At 44.9% G+C, this 25,526-nt stretch overlaps 1 protein-coding gene across 2 annotated transcripts in view; it reads right to left on the minus strand.

Annotated features, from left to right (window-relative positions):
- Positions 1-25,526, minus strand: part of STX8 (syntaxin 8) — a 244,203-nt gene that overhangs the window by 160,650 nt on the left and 58,027 nt on the right. For both annotated transcript variants that reach the window (XM_036837811.1, XM_036837812.1), the window contains exon 6: positions 18,658-18,750. In XM_036837811.1, coding sequence (XP_036693706.1) covers positions 18,658-18,750 — 93 coding nt within the window. The remainder of the gene's footprint in view (positions 1-18,657; positions 18,751-25,526) is intronic.

Below are 25,526 nucleotides of genomic sequence, written 5' to 3' on the forward strand. Positions count from 1 at the left end.
CTATAGACCTAACAATTTTCAAAGACTTAAAACTGACCCACTGTGTGGTGGACCCAACAGAGATGTACCACCTCGGTCCTCCTTCAAGGAAGGACTTGGTGCCCCAGCTACTGGGAGTGCTTTCAGCAAGTGGCCTTTGGCCATCAGCCTCCTTAGGGACTGTCTCAAGGGCACGGAGCTGTCTTGCCCAAAGACATGTTCCTCCAGGGCAGTCCAGGTCCAATGACTGATCAAGATGGGGGTCTAAAGGCCCAGCCACGTGAATTCAGCATGGGCCAACTCTGACAGGCCATTTAGGCTCCAAAGCTTCCCACGGGGTTGGCTGAGGCTGTCTTCAAAAACTCAGCTTCTCCCTCCACCCATCCGGCTTCTGTGGCCTCCCTCCCACAGATGCTGACCCCACAGGAACTCCCTAATACACATCCTGCACAGTAAACTCCCTCCTGAGGCTGCTCGGTAGCCAACCTGTGACTCGATACCTCCAAGGATAAGAAAAAGATATCCAATTGTCAAGGTAAGTGACACAAGAAAAGAAGCTGGGAAAAAAGCTTTCATAATTACCTTGGTACTTTCCCTCCTCTATGTGACCTACACTCCAGAGGCCTTTAAAACTCAACCTAGAAAAAGACTGAGCAGCTCCACCTGGGTTGGTCTCTGCATTACTGCAGTTAGACAAAGAAGCACAACAGAACTCTGGGTGAGGCAAGCTGAGGTACCTGGTCGGCCCACAAACTCCCCTGAGTGGTACTGCCACCTGGTACACAATACACTGTGAACTCCCAGACCATCAGACGTATTCCTATTCACGTCCGAGTCTAAGCCCACACGTCTTCCTGTCTCTCTTGTACACAGACGTGTGCGCGCGCGCACACACACACACAGACGCTCCATGCCTCTCTTCCTTCATGCGGAAAACTGAGGCCTAACGATAGTGGTGTCAGGTTACATGCACGTAAGTGATAGGTGAAAAACACATACAATCACCTCATCAACTCACATCCCAAACCGCCACCTCAAGCCCAATCTCTCCATGAGCCCAGCTGAAACATCCCTCACAATCACAAGTACTTACTACTCCCCAGACTCTCTGCCCACTTGCCGCAAGAAAAAGTACAAGAGAAAGTTTTTTAAATTATTTTTTTAAACAAAGAAAAACAAAAATGGCTACTCTTATGCTCTTTGATTGGATGATGAAAGAAAGCAGTAAATGAGTATTCAGCTCACTCCCACCTCTAAGACCGGCCAAGCTTAGGATGAGTTTAGTAGTAGCACAAATCCTACAAGTCAGGAGTGAATCCAGAAACAGAAGTGAGGGTCCCTTCTCAACACAGGGCCTCAAATGATCCTACCCGAATGACCCCCAGGGTACAGAAACACACTGGGGTCTCAAATTCACTTATTGGTGGGTACACAACACTTAACGCTGAAACACACTTCAAAGGCTGGTTAATTCTTCAGTACACAATAGAAATTTTTTTAAAGTTGTGTTTATGGATTTCAAACTAACCAAACTGGCTGACAGAGCTACTTTGCCTTTGATGTCAACCCAGTTCCTAAACTACCGCTAAAATAGTTAAAACTATTGTAATAACAATGAAAAATAAAATAGAAGGTTTTTATCACTGCATTCAGAGAATGTTTCCTGTAAAATTCCTCTCTCCTGGCGGGACTGTCCAGATGGAAGGAGAACATCGTGTTCCTGCCCCAAAATACACGGTCCAGACCGGGCTACCTTCGTGCTCCAGCTCCTTTAATGATTCTGAACCACCTAAAAGCACCGCCCTGCAACCTCAGTTCCTTTCCTGCGGTCTCCCCCAGCCTAAGCACTTGGTTCTAATCAGACCACTTCCTTCCTGCTTCTTTGGTTTTTATTACCCAAGTCCTTCAATCCTTTTCACCACCCCAGATGCTAAACAACTTCCACTTTGAAAAGCACATTCTCTGCGACCCCTAAAGACAGGCCAAGCTCAGCAGGTCTTCCATATCAGAGCCGGTCTCACACATTCTAGGTGAGACTGAGGTGCAAGGATGGGTCCCCGGCAGCTGCCACCTCCTTCCTGTACCCCCTTCCCTTCTGAAGAGCACACGTCTATCCATCTCAGAAATCAAGCATCCTCTCCCACAGATCGTCCAATCAAAGAGAAGTGTAGTGATACGATAAACAAACCACATTGGGTGGAGGCCTCTGGGAGGAAAACAGTTAACACGCCAGGCTCGACTGCTTTTCTTAGGAAAGGCCTGCTTACAAAATTGGCTGGTGTTTGGGAACTCGGATTTGGGGAGGGTTCCCACCGTTAACTGATAAGTGTGGTCACTAGTCCTAAACTGTATAAACAGTCTGGTTTATGCTGAACGCCTGCTTTCCTTCTGGAATCGGGGAACATACCAACTCCCTCAAAAAAAAAAAAAAAAAAAAAAAAAAAAACCCCTGGGCCCCGACTTCCTCATGAGCTTTCCTGGTTGGCAACACTTTACAGGTGTTGTCACAACTGGGGGACGCAGGCGCATCCTGTGCGCCTCCACCTGTTGGAAGAGGCCCGCGGGAAGCTTGTGCCTGGTTTCCCCTGGACTTTGCCCCTTGTGACTTTTCTCTGCTGATTTTGCTTTGTACTCTTTCACTGTAATCAACTGTAATAACCATGAGTATAAGTAGAGTCGATTCTTGTTATTCGTGGTAGTTCTGTTCTACAAAGTCACCATGAACACTGAATTCACGAATACGGAACCACTGTCCCTAAAGGAAATGTGTACGCGTGCGTATATATTCTATATAGATTTAACACAGATTGTATCTTAAACCCTGAAAACAACTCATCCTGGTAGATTCTATTTTATTTTTCAAGAGAGAATATGAAACTGATAACCAACAAGGACCTACTGTATAGCACAGGGAACTATAATCACTATTTTGTAATAACCTATAAGGGAAAGGAACCTGAATAACTGAATCACTGTGCTGTACACCTGAAACACAACATTGTAAATCAACTATACTTCAGTTTTAAAAAAAAGACTATGAGGTTCAGAAGTGTCAAGCGACTTGCCTGAGGCTGCCCCGCTAACAGGAGCCAGAATTGGGATTCACACCCCATCCAACCGGCCCCAGAGCCGCAGTCTCCATCCTTTGGCCACCTCTGTATGCGAGCAGAAATAAAAAAGGCAGAGCGTCACCTGGTTTGACCTTGGCTGGGAATGTGTTCATCAGGTAACCCCAAATTTTCACCTGTTTAACACATGTCCGTGAATAACTGCAAAAGCACTGCAAGTATTGATGAGGCAGGGGTATACGTAAATTTCAGTGAGTAGCCAACTATCCGCTGAGTCCTGTGAGTCCTAGCAAAGCACCAAACCTGAGGGGGTGGTCTTGGAGATCCCCCCCTGCATAACCTCCAAAGAGAGCTCTGGGTTTCCCTTTCCTGCAAAGGCACCAGGAGCAGGAAGAGCCTTATCACTGGGTCGAAGTGGCAGAAGGCAGAGCTCCCAGTGTGACCTGCTCCTGCATCTATGACAGCTTTGGTTTCCCTTTGAGATTCTCTCCGGTCTCCGGTTTTGGCTTTTCTGTCCTCTATTCTCCACTCCAGCTGCTAATGTTGGTCTGACAGCCTCCCTCTTGGAAGTCAACTAGGAACTGTGGTGCAGCCCAGCGGAAGGGAAGCCTGATGAATCACAAGGGCCAGCTGTCCGAGGGCCTGAGGATAAATGACATTTCCCCTGACAAAAGCTGTTTCCACAGCTTTTCCTTTGGAAAATCCTCGCCCCTCTCTCTCATCAGATGACCTCTCAGCTGACTTCACAGCCAGGTAGAAACCAAGACATTGGCCTAGAAGAAAGGGGTAAGGAGGCACTAGACCAGAGGTCAACAAAATAAGTCCTTGTGACCCAAAGTGGGCCCAGCCCAGTTCACCAGAGTTAAAGCTAGCAGCGAAGCCAGATGACAAACATCATGCATGTGTCCGAGTATCTTTTCTGCAGAGCCAGCAAATTCAAAGAATCTGGGTTCCTCACGTGGCCAAAGGTTTAATCAATCACACCTATTTAACGAAGTCTCTGCCTATATAACGAAGCAGCGATGAACATTCCTGAGCAGTGAGGTTTGCAGGGCTTCTGGACTGGTGAACACATGGACGTGCTGGGAGGGGGATGTGCCTGGAGAGGGCACGGATGCTCTGTGGGCGTCCCCACCCCCACCCCTGTCCCTCTTCCACTGGCTTTCCCGAGTTGCATCCTCCAAAACAAAACTGAAATTGTAAGTAAACATTTTCCTGAGTTCTGTGAGTCAGTCTAGCAAATTATGGAATCCTGAAGCGGGGGGGGGGGGGGGGGCGGGGTGTGGGAACCCTGTATTTGCAGCCAGTGGGGCAGAAGTGGTTCGGGGTCCTCAGGACTTGTGAAAGTGAGGGCAGTCCTATGGGGCCCCTACACCTGTGGAGTCTGAGTCTGACATTAACTCCACATAAACAGTGTCAAAATGGAATTACATTATCGGACACCCAGTTGGTGTTGGACAAGTATTGTTGGAACGACATACTTGCTCTCACTGGTGTTCTCTCTCTCTCTCTCTCTCTCTCTCTACCCCCCGCCAACTAGCCCCATTACTATAAACTAGCCCCTTCCTAGAGATGAATAATGAATGTTCTGAAAAAGAGCTGATCTTACATTCACCAAGTATTTAATACCATAAGCGCATGGAAAATAATCACCTTCCTTCCATATCTCTAATTGTCTTATCTTTAGGCAAATCCATCTATAAACACAGCAGATAATAACTTAGGAGGTATCGCTCCAATCACAGAAGCCCTAGAAAACAACTTTCACAGACTGTATTAAAAACTTGTTTAATTGAAGCTTCCAGAACACTAGCTGTTTCAGGAAGACGATTCCTATAGATACTGAGACCTTGTAAAATATATATATATATAAAAGAGACTGAGCTCAGGACAGCAGAGCAAGTACGAATGGCCTCCTTCCCAGGAGCACAATGAAATGCCAGTAAAAATATTTTTTGAAAGAATAAATCCATTCCATGGTGGCCCTGAGAACACGAAGGGGTGCTATCAGTGAATAAGTCATTTGAAAGGCTTTCTTTCAAAAAAGAAGACTGTTGGGACTGTATTGACAAATCAAAACTGGGTGGGGGGGGGGGGAAAGCAACTTGAAATACACATTCAGGGCTACAGATAAGAGCTCTTTCTTCCTGATAGAACCCTGGAGAAGCTCTGAGCTTGGAGTCAATGGCTACTGGGAGCCGAAGAATGGCCTACAGAGAGATGGCTGTGAGGCGGGAGCCAGGGCATCTGAGGGGAGAGCTGTCTAGACAACAGCTGAGCCAGGTGGCCCTTGCCCCTGTCCCGTGGGGACTGGGGTCTGCAGAGTACTGGATCCCAGCTGCAGCCCCCCAGGACAGCTCTCTCTAGAGAGGAGGGTTTGCCTAAGGAGCGCCCATGGTGTTGGTGTCCAGGCTAGCAAATGAGTCAAAGAGGAGCCTCTAGGATAGACACGGAGGTGAAAAAAAAAAAAAAACAAAAAGACATAAAAAGATGTCACCCTGAGGTTAAAGTTCTTTCTCTTAGTGATTTGGGGGTAAGGGTTATATAGCAAAAGGTCCTGGATCTGCTGTGTCCTCTTCTACCCTAAGCACACACCCTAAAGGGAAAGCTGTCTGCTGGTATACCCTGCCTGCCCATATAGAATACATTCAAGAGAGAAGATCTGGGGGTAAATAAACCTACTGAAATACCAACAAAGCCTACATCAGCTACCTATACTCATCAATATGATCCTTGACTCATGGACCTGCCTTAACAAAGTACCAAGACTGCGGGGGCTTCAACAACAGACATGTATTTTCTCACAATCCTAGAGCCTAGAAGTATGAGATCAAGGTGTCAGCAGAACTGGTTTCTTATGAGGCCTCTCTCCTTGACCAGCAAACGGCCGTCTTCTCCCTGTGTCCTTACATGGTCTTCCCTCCATGTGTGTCTGTGTCCTAATTTCCTCCTCTTATAAGGACACCAGTCTTATAGAATTAGGGCCCAACCTAATGACCTCATTTTAACTTAATCACCTCTTTAAAGACCCTATTTCCAAATACAATCACATTCTGAGGTTCTGGGAATTGGGACTTCAACCTGTGAATTTTGAGGGGACATAACTCGCCCTATAACAGTGTGAGAAAGACTGAGATGACCAAACCAAAGCTTACCTGGAGGACACAGAAACACTGCAAAGAGCGGAAGGAAAATGTAAAGTTCTGATTAGTACCACTCAAAGGTTTAAAAGACTTTACCTTAAAAACATACTTCTGTGGGGGAAAAGCAATCGTAAGCATTAAAGCATAAGCTTTAATGGTGTTTAAAAGTATAGTTCTCAAAATTAAAAAAAAAAATCTGTTAGAAGAGCTGAGTCATAGAATAGATACAACAATAAGAGAAATCAGTAAAACATGTTGGTAAATCTAAATAAAAACACTGACCATAGGAAAAAAAGAGAGCTTCAGTTTAAAACATTATAGAGGAAGAGTTTGAAGCAAAGTTAAGAATTCTAAACTTGATTGATTCAGAGATATTTGCTCTAGACTTTGTTAAAAATATGTAAACTTAAGTCTACATGTTAAAAATATAAGAGTGGCTGTGGCCCAAGGTGGGTGGCCTCGCTGAGCATCTCATTCTTGGGGGGAGATAGCGGAAATTCGTTTTCCCATAAAATGGTCATTTCTCGGCTCCTGGCTTTGTATGGAGTCCGCTTTCAGGCCCTCAGAACGCACAGGGACCAGAGCCCCGGCTCCCATCTCTGCGTGGGTGTTGAAACGTTAGTAGCCTAGTGTGAATATCCGCTCAGCTATCTCTGAGGGCCACGAGGCTTCCATTCCGCTCACGGCTGTGGGTTAATAAAATACCTTCACTTCTGACACCCGGAGAAACTCTTTCTTGCTTTCAAGCTCATCTAAGAAGTATAAATCAATTTTTAAAAATGTTTCATCTAACACTTCCATGTGTGTGGGGAAGGCAGCAAGGGGCTCCCCATCAGCTCCGTCTACCATTCTGATCGACAGCCTGTACTGTGAATAAAGAGGTCGTAACAGAAAACACGTTTAGATCCCGTACAATGTGTGAGGCCCAACTCTCGGAGCGTCACACGTGGCCATTCATGTCACCTTCATACAACACTCTAAAATAGGCACTAAAATCTCCGTTTCCTAGACAAGGAAGTTAAGGACAGAGAAAGAGGAGGGTCCCACGGCTAGTCAGTATCAGAGGCAGTTTGGCGCCTAACTGCGAAACACTGCCCCCGTCACGGTCACGTGTGTCACCCACCCAGTGTGTCCAGTCTTCCTCCCCTTCAACCAGACGCAGGGGTAGGATAACACCTCCTAGTGGTTTTAGCTCTGACCAAGGAGCTCTGAACGAAACTGACTTGTCACTTCTGGGCCAGAGCACTTAACTGCAGGAACAAGACCCTCTAGAGCTCTCCGACTCTCTGGCACAGTGACCATCAATGTTTGAAATGGTGGCTATTCTATCCATCAGGGATCTTAAGTAACCGTGCCCACCAATGACCCCACAACAGATATATACTGAAAGATAAAAAAAAAAATAAAACACATGTTTTCTATTTTAAGCTACTTATACTTGGGGGTTATTTTTCATAAAAGTTAACTTATTTGTGTTAATATGTAATGGCTTATTATTGTTATTTTTAAAATGAATAAATATTTTTAAAATGTTTTAAATTTCTAATGCAATTAATGTTGACAGCTATAACCAATGTAAACAAAAGCTCTTAGGAGTCCTCAATGATTGTTAAGAATACAAAGCAGGGCTTCCCTGGTGGCGCAGTGGTTGAGAATCTGCCTGCCAATGCAGGGGACACGGGTTCGAGCCCTGGTCTGGGAAGATCCCGCATGCCACGGAGCAACTGGGCCCGTGAGCCACAATTACTGAGCCTGCACGTCTGGAGCCTGTGCTCCGCAACGAGAGAGGCCGCAATAGTGAGAGGCCCGCGCACCGCGATGAAGAGTGGCCCCCACTTGCCGCAACTAGAGAAAGCCCTCGCACAGAAACGAAGACCCAACACAGCCATAAATAAATAAATAAATAAATAAATAAATAAATAAAAAAGAATACAAAGCAGCCCTCGACCACAAAGTCTGGCAATCTCTAGACTAGGTAAACACCAACCAAATGAAAGCCTAAATTGTGATATTAATATCTAGCCAGTAGACCTAAAGGTAAAAAGCAGTAGAGATAAAGAGAGATATTTCCATAATGGTAAAAAGATAAAAACACCAAAATAAGATTAAATAATCCTGTATATATGTACCTAATAACCTTTTCTTGAAATTTATAAAATAAAAAATTGACCCAGTTACATGGATAAATTGCTAAGTTCACAAACCCTTAAGGCAATTTCATCACACCTCTTTCAGAAACTGATTGGAGGAAGCAGAGGGGTAATAAAGACACGTAAGATGGACAAAGGAATTCAAAAGCCTGATGTAATAAGTGTATATGAAGCCCCGTCTCCCCAAACTGGTGACCACACATTCTCCTGAGGCACACAGAGGGGTGACTCGCCACAACGGTTACTAAGGAGATGTTAACAAGTTCAGAAGAACCAGTATCATATAGAACATAATTCTCTGACCCTTATGCAGTTCAATGAGAAAATCAACAATAAAAAGATGGTTTAAGGTAGTCATTTCAGTAACAAGCTAAGTACGTACTAGGGATGTCACATACAACATGATAATTAGTACTGCTGTGCACTGTATACGAATGGTGTTAGGAGAGTAGGTCTTACGAGTTCTCATCACAAGGAAAAGATATTTTTTTCCCTGCTTCCTTAATGGTGCATCTCTCTGACATGACGGATGTTCACTAAACCTATTGTGGTAATCGTTTCATGATGAATGTAAGTCAAATCATTACGTTGTACACCTAAAACTCATACAGTGCTGTATGCCAATTATATCTCAATAAAAGTGGAAAAATATTTTAGAAGGTGGTTTAAAAAAACATGTTTGTAACAAAAAAACGAACAACCCAATCCAAAAATGGGCAGAAGACCTAAATAGACATTTCTCCAAAGAAGATATACAGATGGCCTACAGACACATGAAAGAATGCTCAACATCATTAATCATTAGAGAAATGCAAATCAAAACTACAATGAGATGATATCTCACACCGGTCAGAATGGCCATCATCAAAAAATCTAGAAACAATAAATGCTGGAGAGGGTGTGGAGGAAAGGGAACTCTCTTGCACTGTTGGTGGGAATGTAAATTGATACAGCCACTATGGAGAACAGTATGGAGGTTCCTTAAAAAACTACAAATAGAACTACCATACGATCCAGCAATCCCACTACTGGGCATATACCCTGAGAAAACCATAGTTCAAAAAGAGTCATGTACCAAAATGTTCATTGCAGCTCTATTTACAATAGCCAGGACATGGAAGCAACCTAAATGTCCATCGACAGATGAATGGATAAAGAAGATGTGGCACGTATATACAATGGAATATTACTCAGCCATAAAAAGAAATGAAATGGAGGTATTTGTAATGAGGTGGATGGAGTTAGAGTCTGTCATACAGAGTGAAGTAAGTCAGAAAGAGAAAAACAAATACAGTATGCTAACACATATATACGGAATCTAAGGGAAAAAAAAGCCATGAAGAACCTAGTGGCAAGACGGGAATAAAGACACAAACCTACTAGAGAATGGACTTGAGAATATGGGGAGGGGGTGGGGTGAGATGTGACAGGGTGAGAGAGTGTCATGGACATATATACACTACCAAATGTAAAATAGATAGCTAGTGGGAAGCAGCCGCATAGCACAGGGAGATCAGCTCGGTGCTTTGTGACCACCTAGAGGGGTGGGGTAGGGAGGGTGGGAGGGAGGGAGCTGCAAGAGGGAAGAGAAATGGGAACATATGTATATGTATAACTGATTAACTTTGTTATAAATCAGAAGCTAACACACCATTGTAAGGCAATTATACTTCAATAAAGATGTTAAAAAACAACAACAACAAAAAAAAAAAACAAAAAACATGTTTGGAGGGCTTCCCTGGTGGCGCAGTGGTTGAGAATCTGCCTGCCAATGCAGGGGACACGGGTTCGAGCCCTGGTCTGGGAAGATCCCACATGCCGCGGAGCAACTAGGCCCGTGAACCACAACTACTGAGCCTGCGCGTCTGGAGCCTGTGCTCCCAACAAGACAGGCCGCGATAGTGAGAGGCCCGCGCACCGCGATGAAGAGTGGCCCCCGCTCACCGCAACTAGAGAAAGCCCTCGCACAGAAACGAAGACCCAACACAGCCATAAATAAATAAATAAATTAAAAAAAAAAAGTTTGGAAATTTAGAAACAATGAGTTAAAAAGAAAAATCAATGGCAATTATAAAATGTAATGGAGTAAATTAAAATAACAGCACTAAGTATCAGTATCTGTGGAGGGTAAAAGTGGCATTTGAAGGAGGATGTACATAGGCTTTCGTATATTTGAACAGAAGAAATGGTATTAATTAGCATGCAGCCATAGTGCTGTTCAAAATTACTGTCAGCAGGGAACTCCCTGGCTGTCCAGTGGTTAGGACTCCACGCCCTCACTGCTGAGGGCCCAGGGTTCAATCCATGGTCGAGGAACTAAAATCCCACAAGCCGCGTGGTGTGGCCAAAAAAAAAAAAAGAAAAAGAAAATGACTGTTAACATAACTGTTCCTTGACTCAGACTGTTGATTGTCCTTCCCAGGAAAATATAAATTCCCCGTAATTTTCAGGGCTTACTAGGTGTTCACGCTGTGAAGCATCCCAGCCCTGCTCCGAACCCCTCTGCAACTTCACCTTGGCACGTCTGCCTCGTCACCCACTCTACCAGCGACAAAAGCCTTCTTCGGATTTCTCAAACTTGCAAGGCTCTCCGCAGCCTCCGAGGCCTCACACGAAAGGTCCTGGCACTACCTGGAATGCTTCACCTGCCCTCCCCCCTTCACTGGCCCACCTTGGCCCAGGTCCTGTAACCTCAGCCACCAACTGAACCCGGACCTGCCTGTCATCCCCTGCCCGGGCCGCCTGGTCTCTGCCTTGACAGCACATCCCGCGATGTGAGAAAACACCCTGATCTGGCGGGGGGGGGGGGGGGGGGGGGTTCGTTTCACGTCTGTCTCTCCCAGCTAGACTTAAGAGCAGTAAGGGAAGGGCTCTGGTTTTGAGTTGTAATTGCTGCTTTTCAATATAAAGGACCATACACACAGCTGGTACTCAGTCAACATCTGCTCAATGAATAAACGCCCCACTGGCAATGTGCTTATTTCTTCTCCCTAAAAGTGGCTAAACTCTCAGTTTAGATGCACTAACTGCTACGGGACAATGCAAACAGTATAGGGATAGAGCTGTAAAAGTAAAAAGTAAATTATACAGACGAAAAAGTAAATTATACAGACGAAATTACAGGATTGATAAAGTAGAAAACTGAGTAATTTTACATAACGGATGACACCAATGCTATGGATGTTTAGGTCACTCACTGTACAGATAGGTCGAAGGTCACACCTACACAGTGACTCCCACCTTCCCCTCCAGCCTGCTATCAGTTCTCCTCTCCCCGGCTCTCTGGACTCTGGGATCAGTGGCCTTCTCCCACGTTTCTCAACCGTGTTACCCTCCTTTCCATATAAGGGCCTTTGCAGACGCTGTTCCCTCTGTTAGAAATGGTCTTTGAAATCTCAGTACATAGATCATGCCCTTGGGGAAGGCTTTCCTAATCCTAATCCACATCAGGGTCCTCTGTTCTATGTTGTAATGGTGCCCTGTACGTCTCTAACTGGGCATCTGTGCACTTAGCTGTCTAACGTCTGCCTCTCCCTCTAGAACAGAGGGCAGAAGCCGAGTCTCACCACAGCTGATTGATACGTGGGTTCTAGCACAGAGCTGAGCGTATAGTCGGCCCTCGGTATTTGCTGAATGAATAGAAAATGTACTAAGGAAGGAAAAATATTACTCTGGATTTTGGGACAGACCTCACTAGGCTTAATGAGGCCTCTTTTTATTAGGAACAAAAGATTATTTAGGGGCTTCCCTGGTGGCGCAGTGGTTGAGTCTGCCTGCCAATGCAGGGGACACGGGTTCGAGCCCTGGTCTGGGAGGATCCCACATGCCACGGAGCGACTGGGCCCGTGAGCCACAATTGCTGATCCTGCGCGTCTGGAGCCTGTGCTCCGCAACGGGAGAGGCCCGCGCACCGCGATGAGGAGTGGCCCCCGCTCGCCACAACTGGAGAAAGCCCTCACGCAGAAACGAAGACCCAACGCAGCCAAAAATAAATAAATTAATTAATTAATTAAAAAAAAAAAGATTTAATCCAGATAAAGGAAAGTTACAGAGCCAATGAGTAAAACGTGCACATGCGTGTACAGATGGGCCACGGCTGCCGCTGCTTCTGCACAGCAGGAGGGTTTACAGTGCCTCCAGGTGACCAGAGGGCAGCAGAGATGGCCGTAGGTCGGGGCGACTGAGTGCAATTCTTCCCAAAGATGAAGAGATGGCAGGGGGTGGGGGAGGGGAGTGACTGCACAAGCTCCTCTCCATCCTAAGAGTCTCTGAGACTAAGGAACTCACAAATCTCTCTATGAATGAAATGCAGGCTTGAGAAGCCACTCCACGAATCCCAGCAGCCGAATGAAATCTCAATAAAGGAAATCTGAACCCAGATCAGCACAGCCACTTGGAGAAAACCGTTCCCCACCGGCAGGCATGTGTCTATATCCCAAAGTTGGGGGCGGGGGGCCCGCGGTCAGGCCCCCTCGTCAATGCATAAAAGCCTGCTTGGTCCGTAAAGTGCCCGATGGCACAGAGACACGCGCTCCAAGCCCTAGGCTCAGCTCTCCTGGGATAGAGCTCTGGGCGGTGGGATCGGGGTGTGGCCCTGCTCACTTGCCAAGCAGTACCACAAACTCCCTGGACCTCAAACCATTGTACATTTTCCTTTAGAGGAAAGCAGTTTCTGCCTGTCTTCGTCCAAAGGGCAAGCATATTGAAATTCTGGGGGTGCAGCATCAGACGACATCACCCCCGCCACAGCCACCAGCTGACACGCTGGCAGACCTGGGAGGCATTGTTCCAGCACACCTGATCCCTGAGCTCGGCTAGTATGTGATCTCACCATCAGGAGGGCCAAGTGGAGAAGGTGCCTGGGTTACATCACAGAGCACCGAACCAGGACAAGGCCCAAAATGAAGTACTCTACAGCGCCCTCGGCTTGAACAAATCGTCTTCTTAGAGCGGTGTTTCCAGACTGTCAGCGTTTCAAGTGCCCCCCCCTTCATAACTTTCTGCCGTGCTCATGTTTCACCTGCACCATTTTTGCTTAATGTTTTTCTTCTTATCAACTCACTATCATTTTCCTGCTCACACAAGTTAACTGAATAAGGAGATTCTGTAGTGCTGTGAAATCAGATTTCAAATGCTAGTCATTTTTATTTCTACCACACATTAAACTTAAAATATGCAACTATTAAAATATAAACTGCTTCTCTCCGTGCTACCTCAAATCAGCTGGCCTACTGGACTCTGGGAAATTCTGACACCAGATATTCCACAAAGAGATTCTTTCGCCCAAATGCCCACACACTTCACCAGTACAAGACTAAATTCCGCAATTAAATTCTGTTATTAAAGTGCTACGCAGTTTGAGAGGTTGACTGGGGCGCCAGAACTGCAAACTTCCTTCTGTGAAGCCCGCTTCAAAGAAAGCTCCTCAAGAAGGAAGAGGAGTTACAGACACATGAAGGAGTCAATACATGTTTTCTAGCGTAAGAGGGGTTAACCTGAGTTCACTGACAACTGACAAAAAGACAATGATTACCTACATTAGTTTCCTGTTGCTGTTCTAACAAATGATTACACACTTAGTGGCTTAAAACAATACACAATCACTCCCCTATAAGTTTTGGAGATCAGAAGTCCAAAATCAGTTTCACTCAACTGAAATCAAGGTGTCCCTCCAGATGCTCTAGGGGAGAGTTCATTTCCTGGCCTTTTCTAGCTTCTAGAGCTGTCTTCCCTGCCTCCCTTGGCCCGGGGCCCCTACCTTTATCTTTGAAGCCAGTATCATAGCACCTTGCTTCAGTCATCACATGGCCACTCTTCCATGTCAAAGCTCTCTCGGCCTCTTTCTTTTTGGGGCCGTGCCTGGCAGCATGTGGGGTCTATAGCTCCCCGACCAGGGATTGAACGCACACCTCCTGCAGTGGAAGCGCAGAGTCTTAACCACTGGACTGCCAGGGAAGTCCCTTGGCCATCCCCGCTTTGAGAAGGGCACCTGTGATTACATTTAGGCCCCAATCACGTAATCCAGGATAAGCTCTCCGTCTCAAGATCCTCAATGGATTAACACGCCTGCCAAGTCCCTTGTGTCACAAAAGGAAACACAGATTCCAGAGATCGGGATGTGGGTATCTTTGGGGGCTATTACTCAGCCTGCCACATTAATTTCAACATGAAAATGCAGCTAGGAGCTCTAACAGACCCTTACAATGGTAATTCACTGATGTGTACGCGAAATCTTTGATCATTTTGTCTAGTTCTTTCAAAGGACACCCTGGTCTCCTCAATCCCAGTACTTATGCTGTCAGTAGAGACGAATGGCCTTCCTTGTCACCGTGGATTCTTCCCGAAAGCAAGGAAAGGTTTAAAGATTGACAGAGAAACATCGAAAGGACTGGCCGAATTTGGGATATTTGAACATCAAGAAGAATGAGGAGGACCACCACACACTGGCAGAGGTTAGTGACAGTCTGTTCCTGGCGCTGTTTCCTCCCTCGGAACCGGGCCTCTGTGGTTCTTCTCGGTGCTGACTTCAAAGCTTGGCCGACGCCCACATCAGGTCTCAGAAATATCTACTTCAGTCAAGTCAGTCCCATTCGTTTTCTTGTTTCAGTGTTCCTTTCCAAAGACCCTGCCCTCTTGAGCATGAGCTTTAGGGGATTTTTCAGTAAAACTATCACAGCTGCACTTTGGAACAGCATCTGGGCCAGTCCGCCTGACACGAACCCTTTGCCCCCAGCCATCCGTACGGTTCACTGTGAACTGTGGTCCCATGGGGCAATCTCCCTGGCTCGGCCCTCCACCCACCCCTCTTCTCCTGCATCCCCCCACCTTCACCAGCTGCCAACCCCCCAAATCCACTAGACTTGCAGGTCTCCCATCACCCGCATTTTCACTGAACTGCCAATCCTCTTCCTCATTAGGCTTGGTCACTGGCATAGGAACAGGGTAATTACTGGTGTGGGCCAGGCCCTTTTTAACTCTCTCTGAGAAGATTCCTACAGTGATGATAATTCGACCCTTCGGCTTTGTGGCTATGCTCTCAGTCTGGATACTTGATTCCAAAAATGGCCTGGCTGGCCATTATCTTAGCCTATTGTTTCTCTCATTTAGTGAAAACCAAAAGAGTAATTCAGTAGGTCAATAAACCAAGTAGAGATATTTACAGCCAAAAGTGGAAACCTTCTCCTGGGTCCCAGGCGCCTCATTATGTACTCGGGTCACAGTAAAAATCCAGATGGGGCTGCAAGCCTGTTCTCAACACCTCCAGACATAATGGCTTCTTGACTTTGACAAAAGGAATAAAGGCTGATCACAGCCCTAGCAGGGACATCATTTTTATCCTCAGAGAGTCTCTCTGTTCCTATGAAAGCAAATGGCTGACTCTGCCCTATTTCTGAGGAGCAAATGTGCACAACAGAAAACCACCAGCATAGCTGCAATCTCAGTGGGAGGCCACCACAGAGAAAACCCAGCTTATTCTGGCAACTCATGGAAAAATACCTCATGTTTGTCTATGTACACATATATGCATCCGGGTCTGGAACGGAGATGAGGACCGGGGAGGCAGGAGGAAGAGGTGAAAAGGATGGGGGTAAAACATGTGATGGGAAGAAAGAGTCTCCGTGACTAGGATGGCAGATGTGTCATATGTAACCACGTGAACGGTCTGTGCATGGGTGGGCTTTCCATCTGTCATGTGAGCATACGAGAGGCAAGAGAAAAGTACAGTACTAAATACATTCTCTCAGCATATTCAACAGGGGCACTGGTTCCCAAACCTGGCAGCCCACTGAAATCATGTGGGGAGCTTTCAAAAAGTACTGATGCTTGGGCCTCACCCTAGAGATTCCGATTTAACTGGCATAAAGTACTGTGGTGGGCAGAACAGCGGCCCCCCCCCCCCAGACACATCTACAGCCCGGAACCTGAGAATATGTTATGAGGTTGCATGGCCAAGGGGCATTAGGTTGCAGATGGATTAAGCTTGCTAAATCAGTTGACCTTAAACAGGAACACTATTCTGGATTATCCAGGTGAGCCTGACATAATCACAAAGGTCCTTAAAACAGGAAGAGGAAGACAGAAGCTAGAGGTCAGAGTGATGCCATGCAAGAAGGACTCAATCCACCATTGCTGGCTTTGAAGGTGGAGAAGGGGGCCACAAGCCAAGGAATGCAGGCAGCCTCTAGACACTGGAAAAGGCAAGGAAATCAATTCTCCCCCAGAGCCTCCAGAAAGGGATACAGCCCTTCCAACACCTGGTTTTAGCCCAGTGAGACCCATAGCAGACTTCAGAGCTCCAGAGCTATAAGGAGGGGGTTGCACTGTCTGAAGCCACTAAGTCTGTGGTAATGCGTTACAGCAACAACAGAAAACCAGCTCAGGTATGGCCTGGGCTTTGGAGGCTGAGAAGGTCCTCAGGTGATTCTAATACGCAGCAAAGTATGGTGGCTACTGAACAAGATAAGGACATGCCAGTGTGATTGCTTATGCAAGAAAATGCACGGAGACTTCATCCGGGAAGTCAGCAAGTCATCGCACCAAAGCAGGCATCATCCATCCTTGACCATGGACCACGGTTACTAGACATGGCTTATCTGAGCACATCACAGGACGGACGTGCTTTACCAGTGTGTGGCTAGCGTCCTTTCTAGACTGACCCACTCAACAGGCTAAATTTCCTTGGGATAAAGAACAATTATACCTATGACAGGCAGATTTCCTACAGAGCTAATTTTCTCATGAATACTGTCTTTCAAGGAAGGAACTGGCCAATAACTGAGTTAGATGCACATACATGAATTAGTACGTTCACATCAGCACCATCAGGAAAGGACTGAACTGTCCTCCTCTCTGTCCTTAAACCATTAAGAACCTCTATTAGGATGGTAAAGCTAGAGGATTTCTCCATTTGCTTTGGTGATCTATTTATTTACGACAGATGGATAGAATTAACTTTTTATGCATTTATGACAGATGAATGGAATAGTACTGTGGCAACAGATGAACTCAGTCTTTGTAGAGATGAAGAAAAGTGGAACTTGCGCAACCTGACAGGTGCAGCCCCCCCCTTGGAGCGAGTACGCGCCCACCCCCCAGGGCTCCAATGGTCGCCCACACAGGGTAAGCTTTCTTGAAAGCCGTTCCACCGTGAGCCTCCATGATACTATGACCAAAAGCTGAAACCTTTTACTTTTTTTACTTTTCTCTCCCCACTTTGTCTTCCTTAGAGAGGAAGCTAGTGTGAAATTTCATTTGTATCCCTTACAACTGAGGTGACGTTACGGGGCCCCTCAGCCACTCTGGGCTTCACCTCTGACAAACAGCAATAACATCACCTTCACAGTGCTATGCGCTGATTAAATGAAACGGCACAGATTAAAGGGCTTAGCACCTAGTAGGGGCCTTCGATAAACGCTCGCCTCACTGAAACTCAACCATTCTTCTGCTTCCACCCAGCACCTCTCTGCTGAAGCTGCTCACATCTCTTCCCTCTGGTCCTGTCCTCTCGCCGAGCTCTAGTACCGTATCTCCCACCGTCCACTCGACGCTGTGACTCGGATTCCTCACTGGCATCTCTCATTGGACGGGTCCAAACCGGACTGAGGATCTCCACTCACAAACCAGCGACTCCCCCCTCCCCCATTCCCGACAGGGTCCATGCGGTAAAAGCACCGCCAGTCCCCTGCCTCCATCCCCTCTCCTCCACTCCTACTGCTGCATCTTTCACTCACGCCCCTGGACCCTCAACCACACAGCCTTCTGGGTAGGCGCCTGACTAAAAGCTCTGTCTCTCCCAAGCCATCCTGCTTGCGGGTTTGCAAACTAATCTTTCTCCAGCCAGGTTTGTCACATCGAGCCCTGAATAAAAAAATCTTCAAGTATTTTTTGGCCCTGCAGCCTGGTATTTATGACGGAAGAGGAGCCAACTCCCCCCGCCCCCCCCCCCCCCCCGCCGGTGTGTAGAGGACAACTCAGTGTGCCCTGGCCCCTGCACTGGTGTACAACGCATTGAGCCACTTCACCCCGTGACCACATAAGGTAGAGCCCACAGGATAAACAGATCACAAAACAAAGCATTTTTAAAAGCAGCTACAGAAAACTGGACATTTTTAAACCAAATTTCTTTTCCTAGTGTTTAGTAACTACAGTCTAAATCTGCCACAAACCACCCTCAATTGCATTAAACTATCAATATAAAAATCCATTGACGTTAAACCACTTTAGGTGTTTTGTAATATTAAAACCATTTAACAAATAGACAAGCCTTTAGCATTTATATTAAATGGCAAATCTGGTCAATTTCAGATGTGTTCTTACCATTTTGTTCATTCAGTTCATTCCCAATTTCCTGCCCCATTTGTTTTTGGCGACTTATGATCGAGGAAAGGGCATCAAGGCCTGCGTCCTGTTCTGAAAGAGAAAGTGAGACAATTAACTCACTAAAAACCAAAGGAAAACAATTTAAAGTCTAGAAATAGACACAATATATGATCAAAGTAACATTTGAAATCAGTCAGGAAAAGAGAGAAACTAGTTAACATTATTGGAACAATTGGAACAAAATTAAAAAGTTAAACACTTATAACCCTCAGACCTTAAACTAAAATGATTTCCAGATGAATTACATTTTAAACATTACAAATGAATATAAGATTTGACTATATAACCATTTAAACATTCTGATACTTGATACATAAAGAGCATGTACAAATCAATACGAAAGACTTAATCTTCCAATTTTTTAAATGGGCAAAGGATATAGATAAGAAATGCACAAAAGAATAAAAAAGGAAAACAAGTAAAAGCCCTGACATCCCTAATTTTTTAAAAATATCAACTAAAAACAATACTGAGGTTTTTTGGGTTTTTTTTTTTCTGACTTATCAGATTTGTAAGCATTAAAAAGAATGCTAACACCCAGGGTTAAGTAAAGTGTGAAGAAGCTCTAAGTGCTAAGTCACGGGAGGATAGTTAACACATCTTTCTAGAGAGCAAGTCGTGCCTACGTCTTGATCAATTCTGTGTCTAGGAAATGTGGGCAACAAAACATCTGGGTGGTATGCCTTGATGTATATACAAGGATACTCCTTGAAACACTGCTTCCTTTGTCGCTTTTCAATTTATCGTCTCTCAGCTCCAAGCTCACCCTTTTTTGACTGCTCTGTGAAAATGGATCTGGGTCCTTTAAATAATTTTTCCTTTGCCAGCTTTGGCGGTGGAGGAGACTGCAGAGATACTGTGAGGGAAACGGGTTTTGCTTCCGGGCTCCAGTGCCCTCCTGACAGACTCCTGCCGTGCTGACAGCTCCTTTGGTGTGCAGTGGCTAACAGCACCCCAAGGCCAGCAACGTCTCCCAACACACCCCCTCCTTGGGCAGTTTTGGAATAGAGTGCCTCCAGTAAGACGCCTCCCTGTGCACTGTTTTCCCTAGTACCCTAAGGACCCATCTCCAGGCAGTGTCGCCAGCTCGGCCCCACAGCGACTTCTCTGAAATCCAGTGAAGCCCAGCTGTGCCCTCCTCAACCTGATCTGCGCACCTCAACCCTGGGGGTACTGCTGTGGGCGCTCTGTCTCCACAGGGGAGTGACTACACCTTCTACCTGCTAGTTCTGTCTCTTTACTTCCTGCTGGCTAACCCCTCATTACTCTAACCCCCTGTTATAGTTAAATAATTCCATACACTACATTTTTCCATGTTCGAATTTCTTTCTCCTGATTGGACCCAGATGGATACATTTATCATAGTGAAAAATTAGAAACAACCTAATGCCCAAACACAGGGATTTGTTTAAAAACGGAGTATAGGGACTTCCCTGGCAGTCCAGTGGTTAGGACTCCACGCTTCCACTGCCGGGGGGCCCGGGTTCAATCCCTGATTGGGGAACTCAGATCCCACTAAGCCGTGCAGTGAGGCCAAAACAAACAAGCGAAACACAGAGTACAGCCATAGAGTAAAACACTATATGGCCGTGAAAAGTGATATTGTACAGGTATATTTTGATTTCAAAAGAAGTTCATGATACGTTATTGGGTTAAAAAAGAAAAGCAGAATACAAAACAATGTATAGTAAAATAGCATTTTTGCTTTTAAAAAATGTGTTACCTTTCTAAATGTTTGAAAATTTAAAGAGAAAAGAACTCAAGTTACTCAAGATCCTTTATTTAAAAAAAATTTTTTTTAAACTCTAGGCAGTCCCAATCTCTTTATAAGTACTTTTTCCCTTTGCTTGCAGGTGCATTGGAAAGAAGATTCCAAGGCTGAGTCTAACGATTCTTTCCACCAAGCACTCTGTTGGGTGAGGGTAACATGCCATTCGTGGCTCCACTTGTTGTTTTTTTTTTTTTTTAATGTCTGTTTCACGTGAAGGGCTATCTACAAAAGCAGAAATCATAAAGGTCTTCTTGCCCCAGATCACATTAACAACACTTCCTTATATAATTTTTCCTAGTCTTTTTATGGAATTAAGCCATTATACAACTTGTTAATTCATCTGGAATTTATTTAAACTAATGGTGTGCGGTAAGGACCCCTTAGTAACAATTTTTGACACTACATGCTCTTTTAACTGTACAAATGAGCTGCTGTCTCTAGGGATCATTCCAAGGGACGATTTTATAGCAAAATCACTTTATAATGAGGTCCTTTTGGTCTTTAGTAACCACCTCTTGGATGGCCTCCAAGAAAAATCTATCATCAACCTAGTGCTGCTTTAGGATGACCGATGTTACAGTGAAATTCCAAATGCACCCCCCAAATAAACCATGTATATTGTAGAACTGAGGGTCAAGTGTCAACGCGAATTAAAAGGTAAAACAATATAAAAAGAGAAAAGGAGATTCCTCTATGGTTTTCAATTAGGAAAAAAATCATTAAAGTCCTGAAGTTGCTTTACCTAGTACAGACATAGATTATGAATGAAAAATACCTATGTTACTCTTTTCACTTAACCTTGACTCATTATCTGACTTAACTACCTAAAGGTTATCTTGCTAATGCAAAGCAGAAAGAGGGCTAAAAATTCTGCTCTACTCAAATCATTTCTATAAGAACTTAGGGGGGCTTCCCTGGTGGCGCAGTGGTTGAGAATCTGCCTGCCAATGCAGGGGACACGGGTTCGAGCCCTGGTCCGGGCAGACCCCACATGCTGTGGAGCAACTGGGCCCATGAGCCACAACTACTGAGCCTGCGCGTCTGGAGCCTGTGCTCCGCAACAAGAGAGGCCACGATAGTGAGAGGCCCGCGCACCGCGATGAAGAGTGGCCCCCGCTTGCCACAACTAGAGAAAGCCCTCGCACAGAAATGAAGACCCAACACAGCCAGAAATAAAAAATAAATTAATTAATTAATTAAAAAAAAAAAAAAAGAACTTAGTACCTCCTCACTATGTTTAAGTGCTACAATAAATTTTCATCCTATAATTCAGAAACACAGAAGGTCCAGATAACAGAGATGCTGTGTATGTAATAATAATATTGATGACTTGAGCTTCTACAAGTCTTTTTTAAAATTTTTACTGGAATATAGTTGATTTATAATGTTGTTAGTTTTTGTTGTACAGCAAAGTGAATCAGTTATGCATATACATATATCTACTCCTTTTTAGATTTTTTTCCCATATAGGTCATTACAGAGTATTGAGTAGAATTCCCTTGCCATACAGTAGGTTATTAGCTATCTATTTTATATACAGTAGTGTGTATATGTCAATCCCAATCTCCCAATTTATCGCTCCCTTTCCCCCTTGGTAACCATAAATTTGTTACAGTTTGTTATCTGTGACTATTTCTGTTTTGTAAATAAGTTCATTTGTACCATTTTCTGAGCTTCTACAAGTCTTAAAGCAGCATTTCTAAGGGGAGGCAGTGTGGTCATCTTAGAGCCAGTGAACAAAATAAAATGCTGCTACTTGCAAAAATATCAACGATTATCAAGACCCATGCAGACAGCTACCCAGAACCATGTAAAACTACTATGATGTTGTAATCACAGCTCATTAATCTATCCTACCTTATTGATACCCTAAAGCATTATGATATCACAACAGATCATTTGCAACATACCATACTCTATTAATCATTCTTCAATTTTATAATGGTATTGACTTTAAAAACTGGATAACCATTGCACTACATAGAATAATGGCCCCCTAAAGATGTCCACATCCTAATCCCAGGAACCTGTGAATATATGACCTTACATGGCGAAAGAAACTTTGCAGATGTGATTAAGGGTAAGGAATTTGAGATGGGAGATGATTCTGGATTATCCAGGTGGGCCCAGTTTAATCACATGAGTCCTTAAAAACAGAGAATCTTTCCCAGCTGTGGTCAGAGGGAGGCATGAAGAAGGGTCAGAGAGATGCAACTTGCTGGCATTGAAGACTAAAGAAGGTGTCCAGGAGCCAAGAGATGTGGGTAGCCTCTAAAAGCTGGAAAAGGCAAGGGAATGAATTCTCCCCTGGAGCCTCCAGAAGAGAACCCAGCCCTGCCAACACCTTGATCGTAGCCCAGTAGCATCTGTACTGAACTTCTGAGCTACAGAACTATAAGATAATAAACTTGTATTTTAAGTCCCTAAGTCTGTGCTAATTTATTATAGCAGCAGTAGAAAACAAATACAATCATTTTTTGAAAAATCGCTTCAGAATAGTTAGGTGTTTGACTACTTCCTATCTTAAGACATGCAGAAAAACCATCTTCTAACTAAATACCATGTAATTGTGGGAGGACAATCTGGTGGCTGTAGATTAAAAATAAAGGGACAGTCATCATAATGTATTCTTGCCGAAAGTAAAAGACGTCATTCTGATCAAGCCACTAAATCTAACTACCAATTTACAGAAAATATGTGGGACAGAGGAACACATTAAACAATGTGTGTGGATACAAATAGCAATTCTAGATAGTGGGAAACTATAGGGCAAATGTCCTTGTTTCGTCAAAGAAACAGCAAAGAAAAAAAGAGTTGGCAAAGGCACCTACCTACTAAAGAAACTTAAGGGACATAACAAATTAGTTGCAATGTACAGACCATATTCAGATCCTGAATTGAACAACCTGAAAAAAAAAAAAAACCCATCATGGGACAATCAGGGAAATCAAATATTCAGTCGGTGTTCAGATTAAGAATTGTTAACTTATTAAGGGCAATAATGGCATGGTGGTTATGTTTCTGTTTTTTAAAAACAGTCCTTATCTTTTGCAGGCATGCTTTAGAGTTATATTCTGGAATATTCACCAATGAAATTGTACAATGTCTAGGATTTGCTTCAAAAACAATCCAGGGATGGGTAGGTGGGTAGACATATAGATGAAACGAGATGGGCTATGGGTTGATAATTGCTGAAACAAGTGATGGGTAAGACGGAATCATTATCTTACTTTCTCTACTTTCATATGTTTGAAGCTGTCAAAAGCACCAAGTTACCAACATTTTAACAAGTAAATAAAACCAAGGAACATTCTTAAGAACTGCAACCTCAGGCCCCCGACTGAGCACATGACAAGAGCCACAAGGGCTGGGGCTGTGTCTTCCTTTCCTATGGTTTTGCCCAACTGGTTCAGAGCCCAGCTGGTGGTACAGAGCAAGTATTTAATAAAGGTGTTTAAACGGGCCTAGTTTAAATGGAGGGTTTCTCCATTTGCTTTGGTGATCCACACCAAAGGAATGACCACAGAAGACCCTCTAGGTCTGTAGAAGGAAGAAATACAGTCTCTGCTACATACATATGGAAGGACTTCTCGTTAATACTAGACAGCTCTCTGAGTTTAGGTAATAGAAAAAGTAGCTGATGCTGTGTTGTCCAGTGCCCAGAGAGGAGCGATGGAAATTCCCACATTTGATATATAGGAGCTCTCCTTGAAGAAGGGGAAGTAGATGAGGTCACACTGGGTAAAGATAATCACTACATTGGAAAGACTCTTAGAGCAAGTTCTAGGAACAGATGTTTTTAAGATCTGGGGGGAAGGAATCTTGGTGTAGGTGACAGCTGCAAGAAAGGTTATCTTGAAAAACCTGTGAGGTTATGATTGCAAGTGTTCAAAGATGAGTTGCTTAGATGTGCCAGGGTACAACACAGCCCAGCCGGCCACCTGCCCCACCGCTATTTCTATGAAAATACTTAGAGACCTAAGAACACAGAAACCCAGAACTAATGCACAACTTTCTGCTAGAATCCAGAAAGAACGTCTATAGACTATGGTAAGAATAGTTGGAGCTAATTAAGAAGCCCCAGCAACAGCGACCTCCTGGGTAGAGGTAGAGCAATCCTCCAATGTTTGCCACCCGCCATCTGACTCAGAAACAAGGGTCTGTACTAACCAAAAAAGCACCTTCCCTTGTTTTAGTGCAGGGATTTTTTTTTTTTTTTGGCCCCAACGCACAGCTTACGGGATCTTAGTTCCCCGACCAGGGATCGAACCCAGGCCCCAGCAGTGGAAGCGCCAGGTCCTCACCACCGGACCGCCAGGGAATTCCCTCTCACAGGGATTTTTGAGGTGATCCAGTTATTGTCATCACCTCACCCATCTTCTGCTGAACGTCCATTCGCGCCTCAAATTATGGCTTAGGTAGCACAGAAGCTGAGGCCGGCTAACTGGCTGTAACGAGGCCTAGCTTCCGGGTCAGGGAAGGAAGGCATTCATTGCCTCGAGTGTAAGCTCTACCAAAAAACTGTTATTCAGGATGACTTTCCAAGTGTTTTCTAAAGGTCAACGAAAGTACAGAAAGGCTAACAGATTCCACAGGCAAAAGGAAGTTAGAAGCAACCCTTTGTGGTTGTGTATTTTTTTTCCAGTGCGGGACCTGGCCAGGAAGCAAAGCCATGGTAACCTCAGCGCATCACCAAGGTTCCTGGGGCAGAGAAAAGATTAATGAGGGTTTCGTGTAAAGATGACTTCCATTTTTGTGTTTATCCTTGAAAAACAGCTTGCTAAGAAATCAAGGCGGTGGGGGGGGCGGGGGATAGAGCATTTCAAAACACAAAGAGTAGAAAAACATCCTGACCTATAATATATGCTGCTCCTCTCCTCCATTCTTTTACTCCCCCCCCCACCGAACCCCAAAAGCCAGCCGGCTTCCAAAGGGGGGGCATCTCAATAAGGGTGCTCTCGGTTTTGGAGACAATACAAACACTTGCACGCAGCGTCCTCTGACACCTAGCCTACAGCAATCTCTGAATGAGGCA

The sequence above is a fragment of the Balaenoptera musculus genome, chromosome 20 (genome assembly GCF_009873245.2).
Source record: "Balaenoptera musculus isolate JJ_BM4_2016_0621 chromosome 20, mBalMus1.pri.v3, whole genome shotgun sequence".
NCBI lineage: Eukaryota > Metazoa > Chordata > Mammalia > Artiodactyla > Balaenopteridae > Balaenoptera > Balaenoptera musculus.